We start from the raw sequence: 19,061 nt of genomic DNA on the forward strand, positions 1-19,061 counted from the left end.
CTACTTACATTACATATGCATTTCTCTGTCCACGTTTGGATTTCACAGAATTTTTATATAGTATTTGCAGAGAATGATGCTCCTGACAGCTCATGGCAGGTTCCATGTTTGTCTGTCTCCTGTGAAGCCAATTGTGATGTCATATCCTTTCTGCTTCCTGATGATTCGACTCATAAAAAAGATCCTAATGGTTCATGATCTGGACAACACTAATGTGCAGTGAATATTAATTAGCCATGTGGCTAGGAACAATAGCGGACTCATGCAGTATACTGTAACGGAACATGTGCCCTGTGATTTTTCAGTGCTGTGAGTTAGGCTGCTGTTACAAGCTGCTGTAACATGAGCCTGTAACTTCTCACTGTGAAAGCAGCCTTAGGGCGTGTTAGGGAAATGAAGGGGAGGACCCAAGGTAGCGCACTGGGGAGAAGAAGCAGCCCCAGAATGCTTTGCAGTATCTGTTATGCGTCCTGCCGGCCTCCTTAGGAGCTTGGGAATAACAGCCTTGCTGTTCAGCACACATCAAAGTAAGAGAGATTTTTAACTTCAGTATTGCCTTTTTGGCTTCCTTCTAAACTGTTTAACACAGGAGAATAGAGGTTTAAATTAGCTTTTGCATCCTGACAGTTACTCTTTAAGACAGTGTAAAAAAATATATACAATGGTAAGACTGAGCGCAGCTACAACACAGTTTCACAAAGTGTGGCTTATGATCACTGCATAAAGGTTATGTTTATTTTTATCACATATGAAAAGAATAAAGTAATAAAAGGACACATATCTCTTCAGTTGATTATATTGGCAGTAGGAGGCGCCCTTTGTATTTTAGGTAGTTCAGCAATAGAGTATATATATATATATATATATATATATATATATATATATTGTAAGGAAACGCGGAAAAGCCGCCGTCTCTCGAGGTGAGGCGGCTGTTTCCGCGTCCAGCATGGCGTCACAACGCGGAAAAAACGCCGCGTGCCGCATGGGCAGTGCGGCGGAATCCGCATTGGTAACGGCGGAATCCACATCAGAGGCGACCCCCGCATTAGATACATTGCAAAACAGTACTGGTGTGGCTGGGACTGATAGTCCACCAAGATTCAGACTTACACGCGCGCGAGCACAGAGGCAGAGTTTAAATAGCAGTTAGAAGGGTGTCGGCTGACCAGCTGGGTCAGCTGACAAATTCCACTGCTCTCATTGGACCAGCAATTAGGGAGGTCCTGGAAAGGTCCTAGAGTATATATACTGCTGGTTGTTCACTTGCTCTTTGTCTGGCGTGCGATCACATATGTGGGAGCACCCAGATCCGTAGTCAGATCCGTTAGTGTGCCGGGACCAGCTGGAGCTGTAATCCTACACTAAGATAGATTCTGTTGATAGCTAAAGTACTAGTTTGATTGTGATTATCTGTTATGACTTCCTGCCTGCCTTGACTATCCTCCTGAACTCTGATCTTGTACCTCGATATTTCTGATACTCTGTTGCCGAACCCCGGCTCGTTCCTTGACTCTGCTTCTGCCTCCTGATTTTGTACCCCGATATTTCTGATACCCCGTTGCTGAACCCTGCCTGTACTTTGACTCTGCCTTTGCCTCCTGATCCTGTACTTTATCTGTCCGTGTGTGTACGACCTGGCTTGTCCGACCTCGAGAACCGACCTTACCGTTAGAGGCAGTTCCTCGCTCTGTTAGCGATCCTTCCTCCTGAGGGTCACTTTCAGATATCCCTTCCTACTGTCAGTCTGACTCCTCCCGTCTTGGAGAGCTCAGGTCTGCGGAAGGAATCTGTGCAGTACTCCTTACTGCATTGAGGCCTTGTCCTCTTAGTGTTACAGTTACACCAAACACTACACTCTACTCGGGTGATCAGAGGTTAGTTTGTATATCGGATTATCGGTGAGACTGCAGTTCACTTATAATCTGGTATATATCTGTATTTTCGGTGATACTGCAGATCACCGGTAATCAGATACTCTCTGCGCCCACCGATCGTTACAGAACGCCAGACCCAAAAAATGCAAATGGACGCACACACTGACCGTCTGGGCGCACTTGCCACTTCGGTGGAAAACATCAACCAAGTGCTGGGTAGCCACAAGACTATGATTGATGTCCTATCAGGCTCTGTGCGAACCCTCCAGACGTCAGTTGATTCAGTGCGATCCCCTCCTAGTGCTGACATACGTATGCCCGTACCAGATAAATTTTCCGGCCACAAGTCTGACTTCCGGAATTTTCAGAGTAGAGTGTTATCGTACTTCGAGTTGAGACCCCGATCCTCGGGGACTGAGACCCAACGGGTCACCTTTATTAAAACTTTGCTGACTGGTGACTCCCAGTCATGGGCATACAACCTGCCTCCTACCGATACTGCTCTGACCTCGGTAGAGGAATTCTTTAAGGCCATGGCCGTAATTTACGACGACCCTGACCTTGCGGCAACCTCTGAGCGGAAGCTCAAACTTTTGCGGCAAGACAGGGGTTCAGTCGAGGATTACGCGGCAGAATTTCGCAGATGGTCAGTCACGGCCAGATTTGATAATTTTGCCCTCATGGATTACTTCTTGTCTGGGTTGTCGGAGGAGGTCTCCGATTTAATGCTAACCTTGCCCGAGCCCAGGACAGTCGATGAGGCCATCACATCGGCCATTCGAGTCGACCGTCGATTACGCCATCAGAGGCAGATTCGGGGCAGTCACCGTGCCAGGGTAACATCATATATGGCACCCTCCGCTGCACCCTTAGTAACGCCATCTCCATCTGTCTCATCTCCTCCGGCCTTGCCTCCACCCGAACCAATGCAGATTGGTGGTTCGAAATTGACCCAGGTGGAGCGAAGGCGGAGAATGATGGATCAACTGCCCGAACAAGTCGGGAAACGAATTTGCCTAGGAGTAGTGGGGGGTGACACCCTAGGCACGCCACTTGCACCCCTTAAAGAAAAGAAATTGCTTCTCCCTTGTACAGTTACATGGGAGAAGAAATCTGTGGCCACTGAGGCTTTCATTGACTCAGGCTCAGCGGCCAATTTTATGAACTTTAAGTTTGCTCAGGAGTTGGGTATTCCGCTCACTCCTGTGACACCCCCCATTCAGGTCACGGCAGTAGACGATTCCCCTCTACAACGGAATCGTGCTCTGTCGCAGACCCCGGAGGTGAAGGTCACCATAGGGGTACTGCATGGGGAACAATTATCGTTTTTTGTACTGCACATGTCTACCTCAACTATTATCCTAGGCATGCCGTGGTTGCAACTTCATTCACCTCAAATAGACTGGGCCACGGGTCAGTTAACCACTTGGTCACCTCGTTGTTTTCAGCGGTGTTTGGGGAAGTTGACCTTGGGGCAAACCAGATTTCAGGTGGAAGGGGTACCAGATCAGTATTCTGAATTTTCCGATGTGTTCTGTCCCAAGGCAGCTGATAAATTGCCCCCACATCGTCCTTTCGATTGTCCCATTGATCTCCGTTCAGGTTGTGTTCCCCCCCGGGGTCACTTGTACAATCTATCAGGGCCCGAAAAATTGGCCATGCAGGAGTACATCCGTGAAAATTTGGCCAAGGGTTTCATTCGCCCGTCCCGGTCACCTGCTGGAGCAGGGTTCTTTTTTGTCAAAAAGAAAGACGGAGGCCTGCGACCCTGCATCGATTATCGCGGTCTCAACAAGATTACTATAAAGAATCGCTATCCGTTGCCACTGATAGATGATTTGTTCACTCAGGTTACTGACGCTAAGATTTTTTCTAAGCTAGATTTGCGGGGCGCGTACAATCTGATACGTATAAGAAGGGGCGATGAGTGGAAGACGGCCTTTAATACACCAGACGGGCATTATGAGTACCTGGTGATGCCCTTCGGGTTATGTAATGCTCCGGCCGTTTTTCAGGAACTCATTAACGAGGTATTCCGGGAGGTGTTGGGGAAATTTGTACTAGTTTATCTTGATGATATTCTTATCTTCTCCAACAACCTCACTGAACATAGAAACCATGTGAGGTTTGTGTTAAATCAGTTAAGGCAGAACTCGTTATACGCAAAGCTTGAGAAGTGCATCTTCGAAGTAACATCTGTTGCGTTCTTGGGGTACATAATTTCCACCACAGGCCTGTCTATGGATCCTGCCAAGGTCTCCACTGTTCTGGAGTGGCCACAGCCGGTTGGGTTGAAATCCCTTCAGCGCTTTCTTGGCTTCGCCAACTACTATAGACGGTTTATAAAGGGGTACTCCACTGTCATTGCTCCCCTTACCTGCCTCACTAAGAAGGGGGCAGATACCACTCACTGGTCTCCTGAGGCTTTACATGCTTTTGCCACCCTGAAGGGCCTATTCTGTTCAGCACCCATCCTCAGACATGTGGATGCCTCTTTCCCGTTCATTGTGGAGGTGGATGCCTCGGAGGTTGGGGTGGGGGCTGTGCTGTCACAGCGGTCAGGCTTGCAGGGTAAAATGCACCCGTGTGCGTATTTCTCTCGCAGGTTCTCCCCTGCAGAGAGGAATTACGATATTGGCAACAGGGAGCTCTTGGCCATCAAATTGGCTTTCGAGGAATGGCGACACTGGTTAGAGGGAGCTGAGCATACCATCACGGTTTACACCGATCACAAAAACCTAGAGTACATCGAGGGGGCTAAGAGGTTGAGCCCTCGCCAGGCTCGATGGTCGTTGCTCTTCTCCAGGTTTAGTTTCATTATTACGTACACCCCAGGGAGCAAGAATGTTAAGGCGGATGCTCTATCCAGATGTTTTGAGTCAGAGACAGCACAGCCCTCCATTCCAGAGACCATTATTCCCCAGAAATTAATACTGGCAGCCACTGAAACTTGGGAGGATTGGAGGGAGACATTGGCTCCCTTTCAGCAAGACATTCCGGAAGGGAAGCCCGCAGGGGTCCTGTTCGTTCCTCTGCCTTTTCGCCTGCAGGTTCTTGAGATGTTTCATGCACATAAGAACGCAGGGCATCCTGGGGCATCCAGAACACAGGATCTGATAGCCAGATGCGCCTGGTGGCCTTCCTTGGCAGCGGATTGTAAGGAATACGTAAAAGAGTGTTTGATATGTGCCAAGAGTAAACCCTCCCGGCTGGCACCTGTCGGTACGTTGCAGCCTTTGCCCACCCCGAATGAGCCGTGGACCCACCTGTCCATGGATTTTGTAGGCGAGCTTCCCAGGTCTGAAGGTATGGCGGTCATTTGGGTGATAGTCGACCGCTTTAGTAAGATGGCCCACTTTGTGCCTTTGAAAGGACTCCCCTCGGCTCAGGAATTGGCCGAGTTGTTTATCACTCATGTCTTCCGTTTACATGGCATTCCCGAAGACATAGTTTCAGACAGGGGAGTCCAATTCGTCTCACGGTTTTGGAAAGCTTTTTGCCACCTCATGGGCATAAAGCTGTCTTTTTCATCGGGCTATCACCCACAGACCAACGGCCAGACTGAGAGAATAAATCAGTCTTTAGAGCAATTTTTAAGGTGTTATGTGGCAGAGGCACAGGACGATTGGGTCAGATTTCTGCCCTTCGCAGAATTTGCCCAGAATAATTTAAAAAACTTGTCCTCCGGATTCTCTCCCTTTCAGGTGGTGACGGGGAGATCACCCAAATTTTCCCCATTACCTATAGCCTCCACTCCTTTCCCAGCCCTGGAGGCCTGGCAAAAGTCATTGAAGGACCTTTGGGGGACGGTTAGAAGTAACCTGGAGAAGGCCTTTTTGAGTCAGAAGGGTCAAGCTGACAAAAGACGGTCGCTGGAGTGGAAGTTCCGACCAGGAGACTTGGTCTGGGTGTCCACACGTCACTTGACCCTAAGACAACCTTCGAATAAGCTTGGTCCCAGGTTTGTGGGTCCATTCCCGGTTGTCAGGAAAGTCAATGATGTTACTTACACCGTTGATCTTCCCTCTAGCATGCGGGGGGTGAGGTCTTTCCACGTGTCCCTTCTTAAGCCAGCAGTCCAGGTGGGTCCCACTCCTCCTCCTCCTGTCTTGGTAGATGCCCAACACGAATATGAGGTGGAGAAGATTCTAGATTGACGCTCTGTACAAAACTCGGTACAATACCTCGTGCACTGGAAAGGGTACGGCATTGAGGAGAGGCAATGGGTACCGGGGACGCGCATGCATGCAGACGAATTAAAAAGGGAGTTTCATGCCTTACACCCCGAGAAACCTGGTGGGAGTTGTCCGGAGTCCACTCCTCGGGGGGGGGGGGTACTGTAAGGAAACGCGGAAAAGCCGCCGTCTCTCGAGGTGAGGCGGCTGTTTCCGCGTCCAGCATGGCGTCACAACGCGGAAAAAACGCCGCGTGCCGCATGGGCAGTGCGGCGGAATCCGCATTGGTAACGGCGGAATCCACATCAGAGGCGACCCCCGCATTAGATACATTGCAAAACAGTACTGGTGTGGCTGGGACTGATAGTCCACCGAGATTCAGACTTACACGCGCGCGAGCACAGAGGCAGAGTTTAAATAGCAGTTAGAAGGGTGTCGGCTGACCAGCTGGGTCAGCTGACAAATTCCACTGCTCTCATTGGACCAGCAATTAGGGAGGTCCTGGAAAGGTCCTAGAGTATATATACTGCTGGTTGTTCACTTGCTCTTTGTCTGGCGTGCGATCACATATGTGGGAGCACCCAGATCCGTAGTCAGATCCGTTAGTGTGCCGGGACCAGCTGGAGCTGTAATCCTACACTAAGATAGATTCTGTTGATAGCTAAAGTACTAGTTTGATTGTGATTATCTGTTATGACTTCCTGCCTGCCTTGACTATCCTCCTGAACTCTGATCTTGTACCTCGATATTTCTGATACTCTGTTGCCGAACCCCGGCTCGTTCCTTGACTCTGCTTCTGCCTCCTGATTTTGTACCCCGATATTTCTGATACCCCGTTGCTGAACCCTGCCTGTACTTTGACTCTGCCTTTGCCTCCTGATCCTGTACTTTATCTGTCCGTGTGTGTACGACCTGGCTTGTCCGACCTCGAGAACCGACCTTACCGTTAGAGGCGGTTCCTCGCTCTGTTAGCGATCCTTCCTCCTGAGGGTCACTTTCAGATATCCCTTCCTACTGTCAGTCTGACTCCTCCCGTCTTGGAGAGCTCAGGTCTGCGGAAGGAATCTGTGCAGTACTCCTTACTGCATTGAGGCCTTGTCCTCTTAGTGTTACAGTTACACCAAACACTACACTCTACTCGGGTGATCAGAGGTTAGTTTGTATATCGGATTATCGGTGAGACTGCAGTTCACTTATAATCTGGTATATATCTGTATTTTCGGTGATACTGCAGATCACCGGTAATCAGATACTCTCTGCGCCCACCGATCGTTACATATATATATATAGATATATATATATAGATATAGATATATATATATGAATTAATAACGGTGTTCGCCTACCTTGTTAAGGAAGACTCCCACTTTTTGTAAAAGGTATATTTATTAAAATAGTACCAAGCACTGCAGACCAGACAACGCGTTTCGCTCAAACCGCTTCCTCAAGTCAAATGGGTGCTTATTCAGACTGTCGGAGAATCTGGGCGCCCAGATATATATACCTTTTACAAAAAGTGGCAGTCTTCCTCAACAAGGTAGGCGAACACCGTTATTAATTCATATATATATATATATATATATATATATATATATATATATATATATATATATATATATATATATATATATATATATATACTCTATTGCTGAACTACCTACAATACAAAGGGCACCTCCTACTGCCAATATAATCAAGTCTACCACCCCACCACGTGGGGCCCTCACGACCGGCTGGAAGTGAGGAATTTTTCAAGGAGTAGCGACCATCCCTAGGAAAAGACCGAGTGGGGACGGGACTTCCCCACATGCATGATCAAGTGGTTGCCTCTTAAAGCAACCTACCTTTGTGAGTAGCATTACTCTTACTTCTTAGACCATTTACCCTGAGATAATACACCACAAGGGCTCCCAGTGTTCCTGTGTTTTTGTTTTTTGTTTTTTTTTTCTTTACGTACATATCTCTTCAGTGCCAATGACTGTATCTCCAAACTTTCCTAATTCATAACCACTTTCCTAATCAATCGATGTATTTATGCATTTGTAATATTCCCGCTCTCTGTACAGGAAAACTACAGCTGAAACTGTATCTATACTTATTGCTGATGCATGACTAATGAGACGTTTACAAAGCTAAGTATTGACATAGCAGATGAATAACTTAGACTTGAGTCTAAAATATTATAACAAGTCCCAGTAGGACAGAGCGTGTAACCGTATATACACCAACATCTGTTCCCAGTCACTTCCCCCTCATGAATCAGTGTAATCACGTAGTCATAATATTCACGCAGTCCTCATAAAAGTAAGAAGGCTGAAGCTGTGCATATATTTATTACATCTGCGTGACAAATGAGCGGTGTACAGATTAATTCATTCTGTATCAAATAAACAACACAAACTTGCAGCTTAAGTTTATAGTGGGTATTCAACAGGACTATTGTAATTCCACAAGACTCAATAGGCAGAGCAGGATCACCCACCAGGCAACCTAGGCAGGTGGCTGGGGCCTAGTGGGTGTCAAAGGGCCAACCAGCCACTACCTCTGACCTCTCTCCACTTCAGCTTACCAAAAAGACCACAAGAGGGCCACAAGTCTACTACCTTGCCTAGGGCCCCATTACAGCTTGAAGCGGTATAAAACTCTGACATAATATTCAATAAAAACATGTTTTCCTACTTTTTATATCTCATACAGTTATCATATTTGCTTTTGTGCATACGTATTATTATTCATTTAGAAATTACAAGTTCCCAAAGTACAATTTTTTTGTTCTGAGAGTTGACATTGTATTTTATTCATAACTGGTGTATCCATATTGTAATGTATCCAGAAATGCTTTCTGAGTATCTCACTGTGTTCTGGAGTGTCTGAATTGCCAGAGAATGTTTACATTCCTCACTTGATACAATTAAGTAAACACAAGATAATGTTATCTCCAGTTCGGATGCGTTCAGCTTTCCCTATAGGGAGCTTGTAAGTCCTGTGTTTAACTAGTTGAATGCTGTTCTAGTAAAAAAAAATGTGGTAGTATATAATATGCTGTAAATAATCTTTTGGAGCAAAGAAGAAATGCTGGCTTTCATATCACTTTAATCCATCTCTGTCAATAGAAAAATCTATTGGATGTTTCCTTCTTCAGGGTAAAGGAACAAAAGCAAGGTATTTAAGTAAAATAAAAATCTGTGGCTCCAGAAATGGCCTATTTTCCCCAGATATTATTCTTTTTAAAAGAGTCAATCAATATTATGTTACATCCCAACCTGTCTGGTTAAAAAATATCAAAAATTAAATAGTTAATGCGTTAGTGTACATATTATTAACTGTGCTTCAAATGTTCTAAAATGGGGGTTTCATCAATAGTATTAGATCAGGATGATACCATTTATTGGCTAACTACAAATGAATAAGAATAAACAAGCTTTCGGCCTTGCAGCCTTCGTCAGGTTTACATCCTGTTAGTTTGCAAGCTGGTGGTACAGACAGCTTATATACATGCAACATCAAAAGGGAAAACAGATTTTTTTTTCAAGCATAAATACGTCATTAAGATGCCTTAATACAAACAGACCATCTAAATGGGGTATGATAAGGATCATTGTTTACTCCATTGCTCACAGACCTGGTATTTAGGATTGACCCAGAGGTATCGTAAATTCTTAGTTCACAAGTTCAGCTAGAGTGGCTGAGACAGTTCATATATCATCAATCTCATACCAATATAGAAAGTTGTTGTCCTTATTCAAACCCTTCTGCACAGCTTTAAACCAATGTATACATTTTGTTTCTGCTATTAATCGGTCATTTGACGATTTGAAGCCGCCCTTCAGGGTAGTGACACGAAGATCATCCATGCTGTGTCCGTTGGACCGAAAGTGTGTAGCAACTGGGAGTCCAGATTTGGTATCATTAATAGTGTGCCTGTGTCCATTCATACGTTTGCGCAGTGTTTGTCCAGTTTCTCCCACGTACATAACATTGGGGCATTTAGCATACATGATCAGATATACCAGATTGGTGGACCCACAGGAAAATTTACCTTGTACTCTGTACAAGTACAGATTGATGTAAGATTGATGATATATGAACTGTCTCAGCCACTCTAGCTGAACTTGTGAACTAAGAATTTACGATACCTCTGGGTCAATCCTAAATACCAGGTCTGTGAGCAATGGAGTAAACAATGATCCTTATCTTACCCCATTTAGATGGTCTGTTTGTATTAAGGCATCTTAATGACGTATTTATGCTTGAAAAAAATATCTGTTTTCCCTTTTGATGTTGCATGTATATAAGCTGTCTGTACCACCAGCTTGCAAACTAACAGGATGTAAACCTGACGAAGGCTGCAAGGCCGAAAGCTTGTTTATTCTTATTCATTTGTAGTTAGCCAATAAATGGTATCATCCTGATTTAAAACTTCTTGCTTTTACTGATGGCTAACAAGGTACAATACCCTACTGCTACTCAATAGTATTAATAATAAAATATTATTATTATTTAGTATTTATATAATGCAGCGCTGTACAGAGTATATTGCCTTGCAACTATAATACTGACATATCTATGTATAGTTGGAGAGCGGGGCTACCTAATACTGAGGGCACATCTGGTTATCTATATGGTGGAGAGGGCTTCCTACTTAATACTGGGGGTACATCTGGCTACCTATACTGGGTGAAGAGGCTACATAATATTGGAGGCAAATCTATCTATCTATGTGGGGGGGGGGGGGGGGGCATACTTAATACTATGGGCACATATGGCTATCTATACTGGCGGGGGTGCTGCTTAACACTGGGAGAACATATGACTACCTATACTGGGGCCATAACATATTTAGTACTGGGGGCACATCTGCTACATATACTGAAGGTCGTAATGTGCTAAATATTGGGGGCACAGCTGCTTCCTATACTGAAGTTTGGAACATACTAAATACTGGAGGCACATCTGCTACCTATACTGGGGTCACAACATACTAAATACTGGGGGCACATCTGCTACCTATATTGGGGTTCACAACATGCTAAATACTGGGGGCACATCTGCTACCTATATTGGGGTTCACAACATGCTAAATACTGGGGGCACATCTTCTACCTATATTGGGGTCACAACATACTAAATACTGGGGGCACATCTGCTACCTATATTGGGGTCACAACATACTAAATACTGGAGGCACATCTGCTACCTATACTGGGGTCACAACATACTAAATACTAGGGGCACATCTGCTACCTAAATTGGGGTGGGCACAGTTGGTGAGGGGGAGGGGCACTTCTGAATCTCTGCCTCTTGTGCTGAAGGATCTTGTCCCAGTCCTGGGTATCTCTACTCTCCACACTGCAGCATCTTTAGTACAGATGCACAATTTTTTTAAACTAAACAACAAGGTAAACCAGCAAAGAAGCAGATCTGACATATTGTGTTACAAAATTGTATACATTAACCGCAAATGAGAGCAGCCTGTACTTTCAATGCATCATAAAGTAATAAAAATTGTCTGCAATATTTTACAGCTGAGATCCGATAAGCGAAATGGCGTATATGCCCTTGAAGGAGAGTTCTCAAACAGCATCTTTAAGGTGAACGAGGACACAGGAGATATACAGGGGTACCAGAGACTGGATCGTGAGAAGAAGGCGACATACACTCTTACGGCTTTGCTGATAGACAAGAATACGCGGAAAACACTGGAGGAGCCTGGGATATTTATCATAAGACTGATCGATATTAATGACAATTCCCCTCTATTCACCCAGGAGACGTACAATGCCTCGATTCCAGAGATGTCTCCTCTCGGTATGTGAAACACCTTAAACATACCTCCCATCTTTTTGAGATAAAAAAGAGGGACACTTTAATACATGCCGCTGCCACACCTCTAACCACGCCCCAACCACACCCCTCACCTTGCATATCACAAAGAATTCAGAATTAAAATATGTAGTTTTATTATTCAAGCCACACTGGTGCTTTCTATCATCATTATTTTTTCTTCATTTTAACATTTGAAAACAACAAATATATCAATGTAAAGGTGGCCACACACGATACAATAAAATTATCCGATTTTACAGCGATTCATTAAATATGATCGGATCTCCCGAAAACAATCGAAAGCTTTTTTTTTTCATTCGACTGAAAAAATCCTATCCCGCTTTTTTTTTATTTCTATTGATCCAGAATGCTGGAAATTTTTCTTAAATTTTTCTAAATATTGTATGGTGTGTGTTAGATTGTCAATTTAATAATATACACACCTTAGCAATTTTCTCAGAGTTTCCAATCATTTTTATCATAATTGGGGAAAAATTGAACATAGGTGTGTGGTACAATAGTTATATTTTTGAAATCTTACTATCAGTCAGAAAAATTGATTGCAATTCTTGAATTGAACAGATATTGAAAAAATTGTATGGTGTGTGGCCACCTTAACTGATGGGTTTAGAGTTCGTTTAGAGTTTGTTAAACACATGTTTCAGTGGAAATATACATGTATTAACACAGATTTGTATATCAGCCTTGAAAGAGGGACAGATAAGGAAGAAAGAGGGACAGATGGTTTTGCTTCTCAAAGAGGGACTGTTCCTCCAAAAGAGGGACAGTTGGGAGCTCTGCCTTAAAGTGTACCCGAGGTGGATTAGTGGGCACAAATGGGACAAGGAGGCATGAAAATATCCTCTAAAGGTAATGTCTCTGTGTCCCCTCTGAGCCGGTCTCTGTACCCCCCGCAGCCCCCTGCCCTGAATCTACCGACATCCAGCTTGTCGGCAATCCTAGAGTGGATCCTTAGCATTATGCCCCTTCCCAGCCTCTTAAAGCATGTAATTGGCTATACCTCGCCTCTCGCGGTCCTCTTTCCCTCCTCTCGGTGCTCACAGAGGAAAGCACAGAACTGATCTGCAGCGTTGAGTCCTGGGCATTTTTTTTTATACACAACATGAAACTAAACTGAGGGATAACTAAAGACTGGAGCGGCAGGGAGTGGGGGCTATCGATGCTACCTGATTGGGGAGTGGGGGGTGTGGTAAACTTTGAAAGACCAGCTATACTTTACAATTCTCAGAAAATGAGCATTCCGCACAGATCACCTGACAGGACTAAAGATTGTGCCACCTGTGATTCATTTTTTATAAAACAGTATTGTAAAAAGTAATGTTATCCATTACGTTACGTTCACTACATTTCCTCTAGTAATGTATGTTTATACAACCTGTATTTGTATAATACAGGTTGCACTATTTGTGTAACATTCATTAGGCATTTAATCTGAATGCCAATAATTTTGCTTGCACACATTTAGTACACCGCATTGTCTTTTAACTGTTTTTGAAAGTGCTGCAGTTAATTCTGATGTCACTTGTTCTAGATAAACTGGTGATAAAGGTCACTGCCGTGGACGCTGATGACCCCACAATCTCTGGACATGCCACTGTCAGGTACACAATTCTTCAGGGATATGAAAAATTCCGGATCGACGAGAATACCGGTAAGGAGACACATTGCTGTTATAACACAACTTCTAGCTTATTACATGGAATCATCACTATTTGGTTGTATCTGATTTTACTGGCATGGAGAAGATAAAAGATCCATTATACCCGGATTGTCTGTTATTAGACAGCAAAAGGTTACAATCTACACCTGGGTCATATCAGAATATAAGTGAAAGCTTAGTGAAAGGGAGTTTGTGCTATTGTAGTCACAAGCAGTAACTACAGCAAGAACTTGTCATCAGAAATAGCCAGTGATAGGGATGGTCAAAGATATGCAAATAATTTTGAGTTGATGCAGGATTATGCAAATTTTGCATGCAAATTTATGCTGCTTGAAAATGGACCAATTGCATTCTACCTCAGCAGGATTTGATTGGTTAATTTTCAAGCTGCATGAATTTGCATACAATAATTGCATAATCCTGCATCAACTCAAAATTATTTGCATCTCATTGACCATCCCTAGCCATTAAGATGTTATTTCTGATCCACATGCAAATTTAATGCTCCCCATGAGGATTCTGATTGGACCAATTACAGACTGCACACGGTTCACATTACATTTGCACCCAAGTCGGCATTATTAACATCTCCTCGACCATCTCTACTTGAAGAGAATCTGTACTCTAAAATTCTTACAATAGAAAACATACCATTCTATTCATTATGTTCTCCTGGGCCCCTCTGTGCTGTTTCTGCCACTCCCTGCTGCAATCCTGGCTTGTAATTGCCAGTTTTAGGCAGTGTTTACAAACAAAAGACATGGCTGCTAACAGCATGTGATAGGCTGAGAGTAGCTCAGTGTGTGAGTCATACAGAGCTTGTGGGGGCATGTAGAGGGTGTGTATAGCTTCTATCCTATCACAAGCAGTCCAGCACATTCCAGCCTGAGTGTCTGAGCCCGACAGAGCCGACAGAGGAAAGAAGATTAGATCATATAACAGAGATAACACAGCTACTGTGCAACTAGAAAAAGCTGCAGTAAGACAGACCACATCAGAACAGGTATAGGAACTTATAGGATAGAAGAAATAAGGCTGAAAGATTTGTTACAGAGTTTCTTTAACATTTATCAATCCAAAAAAGAGAATAAGAAACATTTTTACCAGATTACCAAGATTTAGTAGATTTAGTAGACTGAGAGTATTCTGAGAGCAGACCATTACTGGGTGTGTTTGAGGTGAGGGACAAAAATGAGAATTTGGACTGTTGGCTGTACTTGAGATGGGTTGGGAAGCCCTTTTCTAGAGGACTGTTTCCATTAAAAGCTCAGTTTGATTTATCTAATATATCTGGAAAATCATTGCTGGCCCCAGACTGAGACAGAAAGGTATTTTTGTATTAATATTAATTTAAAAAATGACTTTTGTATCAGTGATAACTGTCCTGTGATTATTTATTTTTCAATAAAACAGGAATTACTATTTTGAGCCCAGTTAAACAAGTGTTGAGTAGAGCTTTCCAAAAGATGCTAATACATTTGAGTCGATGTAGATTGTATGCTAATTTATGCTGCATGGAAATGGACCAGTTGAATGTAGCATAGGGCTTCCTTAACCTTGGTCCTTTTACGAGAGTATTGACAGTTTTTGGGCTCTGTGCAGTATTTTAGCTGTTGTCGCACTGCACACTTCTGGACAGAGAGCTGTGATGATGTCCCTCCTGGGATGCTGGAGCCACTTTCCCTGGACAAGAATCACCATCCCGAGCCCTCCTAACTGCCGAGACTACTTTGGCTTCCTAGTTTTACTCTTGAAGGACCTGGTATTTCTCCAGCTTCTCATAGTCCATGATTTTGGTGTTTCTGACACTTGCACCACTATAGTCTTTTGGTCCTTGTCTACATGTACGATGGCAAATTGATTGACCTATACCTGTTTGTCTGGATCTGATGGTCATCATCTAAAGTCTTGTACACTTATAGTGTAAAAATGTTTCATTTGTACTAAGTGTAAAAAAGATGTGCACTCTAACTTTTGCAGGTAAAAGCTTGCATAGAGTAGGATGGGCCCCATGTCCATGTATAGGGCACTGGCTGGCTCTTAAGCTCCATTTTCATTTTGGGTTGGCGCGCTCACGTCCCACACCTCCAGCACGCTGAACACTGCTCTGTCCTCGTGGGTTTCAAGGCTCTCAGTTACGTATCTAGACTCTATCCAACATGTTTCATCAGCAATGACTCATCACGACTTGCTGTTGCAAAACTCCCCAGCGGCCTTAAATACTATTCCCCCTCCGAGTTGTCACAACCTGGAGGGAGATGTAATTCGGAATCCGGCACACGCCGGAACCCCGATTTATCCATACGCTCCCCATGGAGCATACCATTGCTGCTATGGGGCGCCTGGTTTTGGCACCCGGCGGTGAGCTCCACATTCCGAAACCACCTGTTTTGTCATCAGGAGCACCTGATGAGAAAACAATGTGCTCATAGGTCATTAATTATTGTTTAGTGATCCGGATTGCTTAAAAATGTTATTGGACAGCTATAAACCCATTAGATTTTTGGCTTAGACCTTGCAGCATTTAAACCTTAGCCAAGTTTTCTTTAGCATGTGTCTAGCGTGTATGTTGATTGGCAGAGGCATCACTAGGGTTGGTGTCACCCAATGTGGAAACTCATGGTATCAACCCTCTCTTGAACCGGCTCCAACCTCACCAGGCTAAACAAAACCAATAATACTTTTTTTGTAGTATTGTTACTTGTTACATTTAATGAGAATGGGGTTGGAAAGGGGTTATACTGAACCCATTTACTATAGTGGAGAGAGGAGTTGGACAATAGTCTGGTCTACATTTACATAGCCCTACTTCACTGTCCCTTAACCTGGAGTCCTGTGCTGGTGACACCTGGTGTGGTCCACACCTACCGCACCCCCCTAAGTGATGCCACTGTTGATTGGGGGCACTTCCAAGGTAGTGCTTAATTAGTGGTTAAGTGCTCAGCAATCATACCAAGTAGATTTTAGTTTGTGTCCCACCAAAGACGCAATCTGCAGAGTTTTTCATTTTTTTTTCTGCATGATTTTTCTCTAACAATATAATTGCCCATTGGCATCTCAGAGAGCTCCACCCACAAAGTGTGCTGGGGAAACTAGAGTGTGAACTCCTTAGGGGGCAGCAAGTGATGTGATATAGCCAGGGCAGGATTTACATCACAGGAGCCTATAGCTGACACCTACAAACACCGCAAGTGTGCTGACTGACCCAGCTGTCACTTCTCCCTTACCCCTCATAGGTAGCTACAGCTGTCTCTTAGCATGAGGCAGCCAGAGCTATCCTCAGTATTAAGTAACTAGAGGTGCCCTCAAATATTAGGTAGCTAGTGGTGCCCCAGACTGAAGGTAGATCTCTTCAGAGACATGCAGAGAGTCAGGTGAGTAACCTCTTATTTACACTCTCATCAGGGTAGGAGGGAGGGAGGCGCTCAGGAAGGGGAGTGAGCCGCCTTTCCATCATCAGGCGCCTGTAAGCTTGTGCCTACAGTGCCTTATGGTAAGTCTTGCACTGGATATAGCAGCAGGAAAAATGTCAGCACTATGCAATCAAATAACATAAATAAGTCAAAATAGCTAGAGAGTGTAGATAATCATAGCAAGAAATGAAAAATTCATCTGCGCAAGTTTTTTATGGGCAAAACAAAACAAAGTAAGATTGCTAATTGGATGCTGCAGTGGATTCAAACATTTAATTTAGCAAGTGTCTCCAAAACGATTAAAAATTAGCAAACAAGGAGGACCTCTAAAGGGGAGCATGCTCTTTTCCTTTATTTATATATATATATAATCAGCAACCAGAATTTGTATTGCCAAGTCATACAAGCAAAAAGATGTCGGATGGAAAGCAGTGGTTACTAGGATAAATAATGTTCTTCTCATGAATTAATATATGACGGATCTACTTCAGGAGTGGCTAGAAGCCCACCAAAAGGTATGGGAGCCTTGGTTGAGCTCAACATTTGGTTCTCATCTAACCCATAGGTAAATTATAAATCAGGTAAATTATATAAGGTACACACCTATTACTGTATTTTTTGGACTATAAGACTTACTTTTTTTCTCTCCCAAAAGTGGTGGGGAAAAGTCATTGCACCTAATAGTCCAAATACAGGGTGTTCCTGACTTGTCAACGCCTGCCAATACAAGCCTCCAACCCACAGCAATGACACAGGGGGGACACAAAGGGGCATAGAGGACACAGGGAGGACAGAGGCAGACACATGTGGGACACAAAGGGGACAGAGGAAGACACAGGGAGACACAGGGCGACATGAGGTACAAAGGAGGCATCATCCACAAGATGCCCCTTCACCATGGAAGCACCAGGTTTAGTATATTTTTTTCCCCTGGTTTTTGTCCTCTAAACCTAGGTGAGTCTTATGGTCAGAGGCGTCTTATAGTCCGAAAAATACGGTATTTGGAGATGAGTCCATCTAGTCTTACTCTGACTTCATACCTACATATCTAGTGCTGGGTTTTTGCTATTCTTGTAACCAGACATTATTATGAGTTATGTATTTTATAAAGTTATCTTTTGTTTTCCAAGCCCAAGGTTTTGGGGTATATTTTTGTCTGTTCGACCTTCTGCTTTAGGTCTATTTTTCTGAAACATGTTTTGTGCATGGATATTTTACAGCTCTCTGGATGTGTTTGAGTTTTTTAGATTTCATTCGTAAAAAAAAAAAAAAAAAGCAAGAGATAGAAGATCAGACCTGGCATGGAGTTTTAAATTGGGCCCCTCATGCACTTCATACATAACAGTTAATATGGAGCACCAAAACCTGCCAAAGACAGCCACAGTGCCAGAGAGGTTTAAACAGGGGAGGGGAACAGTGTGTTAGTCATTGCCACTGCTGAAAGCACATATAGGAGGACCAGCATAGCACCTATGAACAGCTACTTCAGGGGTTGAAGGAAAGTCCCCTCATGGGCCTCGATGCTGTTGCAACCTTTGTTCTCCCTATTACTACGCCACTGAGTGCATTTCTTAAAAACTGTCTGATAGAAGGAGGAAATAATTGCTGAATGATCATTGATTGCATGTTTGAGTTCTGTTTTGGGGGGTATTCTTGTCTTGTTTTGTTTTCCTCAGATACTAGCATTGGTCATAAATATATATGACATTGCTCTTTATTTTCTCTTTCCTCCAGGGTCAATATACCCAACTGCCACCAATTTGGACAGAGAGACGCAGGCGTCCTATGAACTCATACTGCAGGCTAAGGACATGCCAGGGCATAATGGCGGTCTCTCCAGTACAGCAAAAGTCATAGTTCATCTTAGTGACATTAATGACAACTATCCAGTATTCACAAAAAGTAAGTCTATTCTATAAGTGCTATTTAACCATCATATATTTTATGATCAACAATTCACCCATCTACACATGCTCCAATATGGTCAATTAGTCTTACTGAAAGGGTATCTAAAGAGATATGTGGCATGATGAAATAAACATGTAAAAAGTTACTTACAGTCCTACTTTGAACTTGTCTGTGTTTAGTTTTT

At 43.7% G+C, this 19,061-nt stretch overlaps 1 protein-coding gene across 1 annotated transcript in view; it reads left to right on the forward strand.

Annotated features, from left to right (window-relative positions):
• CDH5 (cadherin 5) overlaps positions 1-19,061 on the forward strand; it is a 103,280-nt gene that overhangs the window by 54,622 nt on the left and 29,597 nt on the right. Inside the window, exons 3-5 of the mRNA XM_068261453.1 lie at positions 11,575-11,857; positions 13,428-13,547; positions 18,704-18,871. Coding sequence (XP_068117554.1) covers positions 11,575-11,857; positions 13,428-13,547; positions 18,704-18,871 — 571 coding nt within the window. The remainder of the gene's footprint in view (positions 1-11,574; positions 11,858-13,427; positions 13,548-18,703; positions 18,872-19,061) is intronic.

Source organism: Hyperolius riggenbachi, chromosome 11 (genome assembly GCF_040937935.1).
Source record: "Hyperolius riggenbachi isolate aHypRig1 chromosome 11, aHypRig1.pri, whole genome shotgun sequence".
NCBI lineage: Eukaryota > Metazoa > Chordata > Amphibia > Anura > Hyperoliidae > Hyperolius > Hyperolius riggenbachi.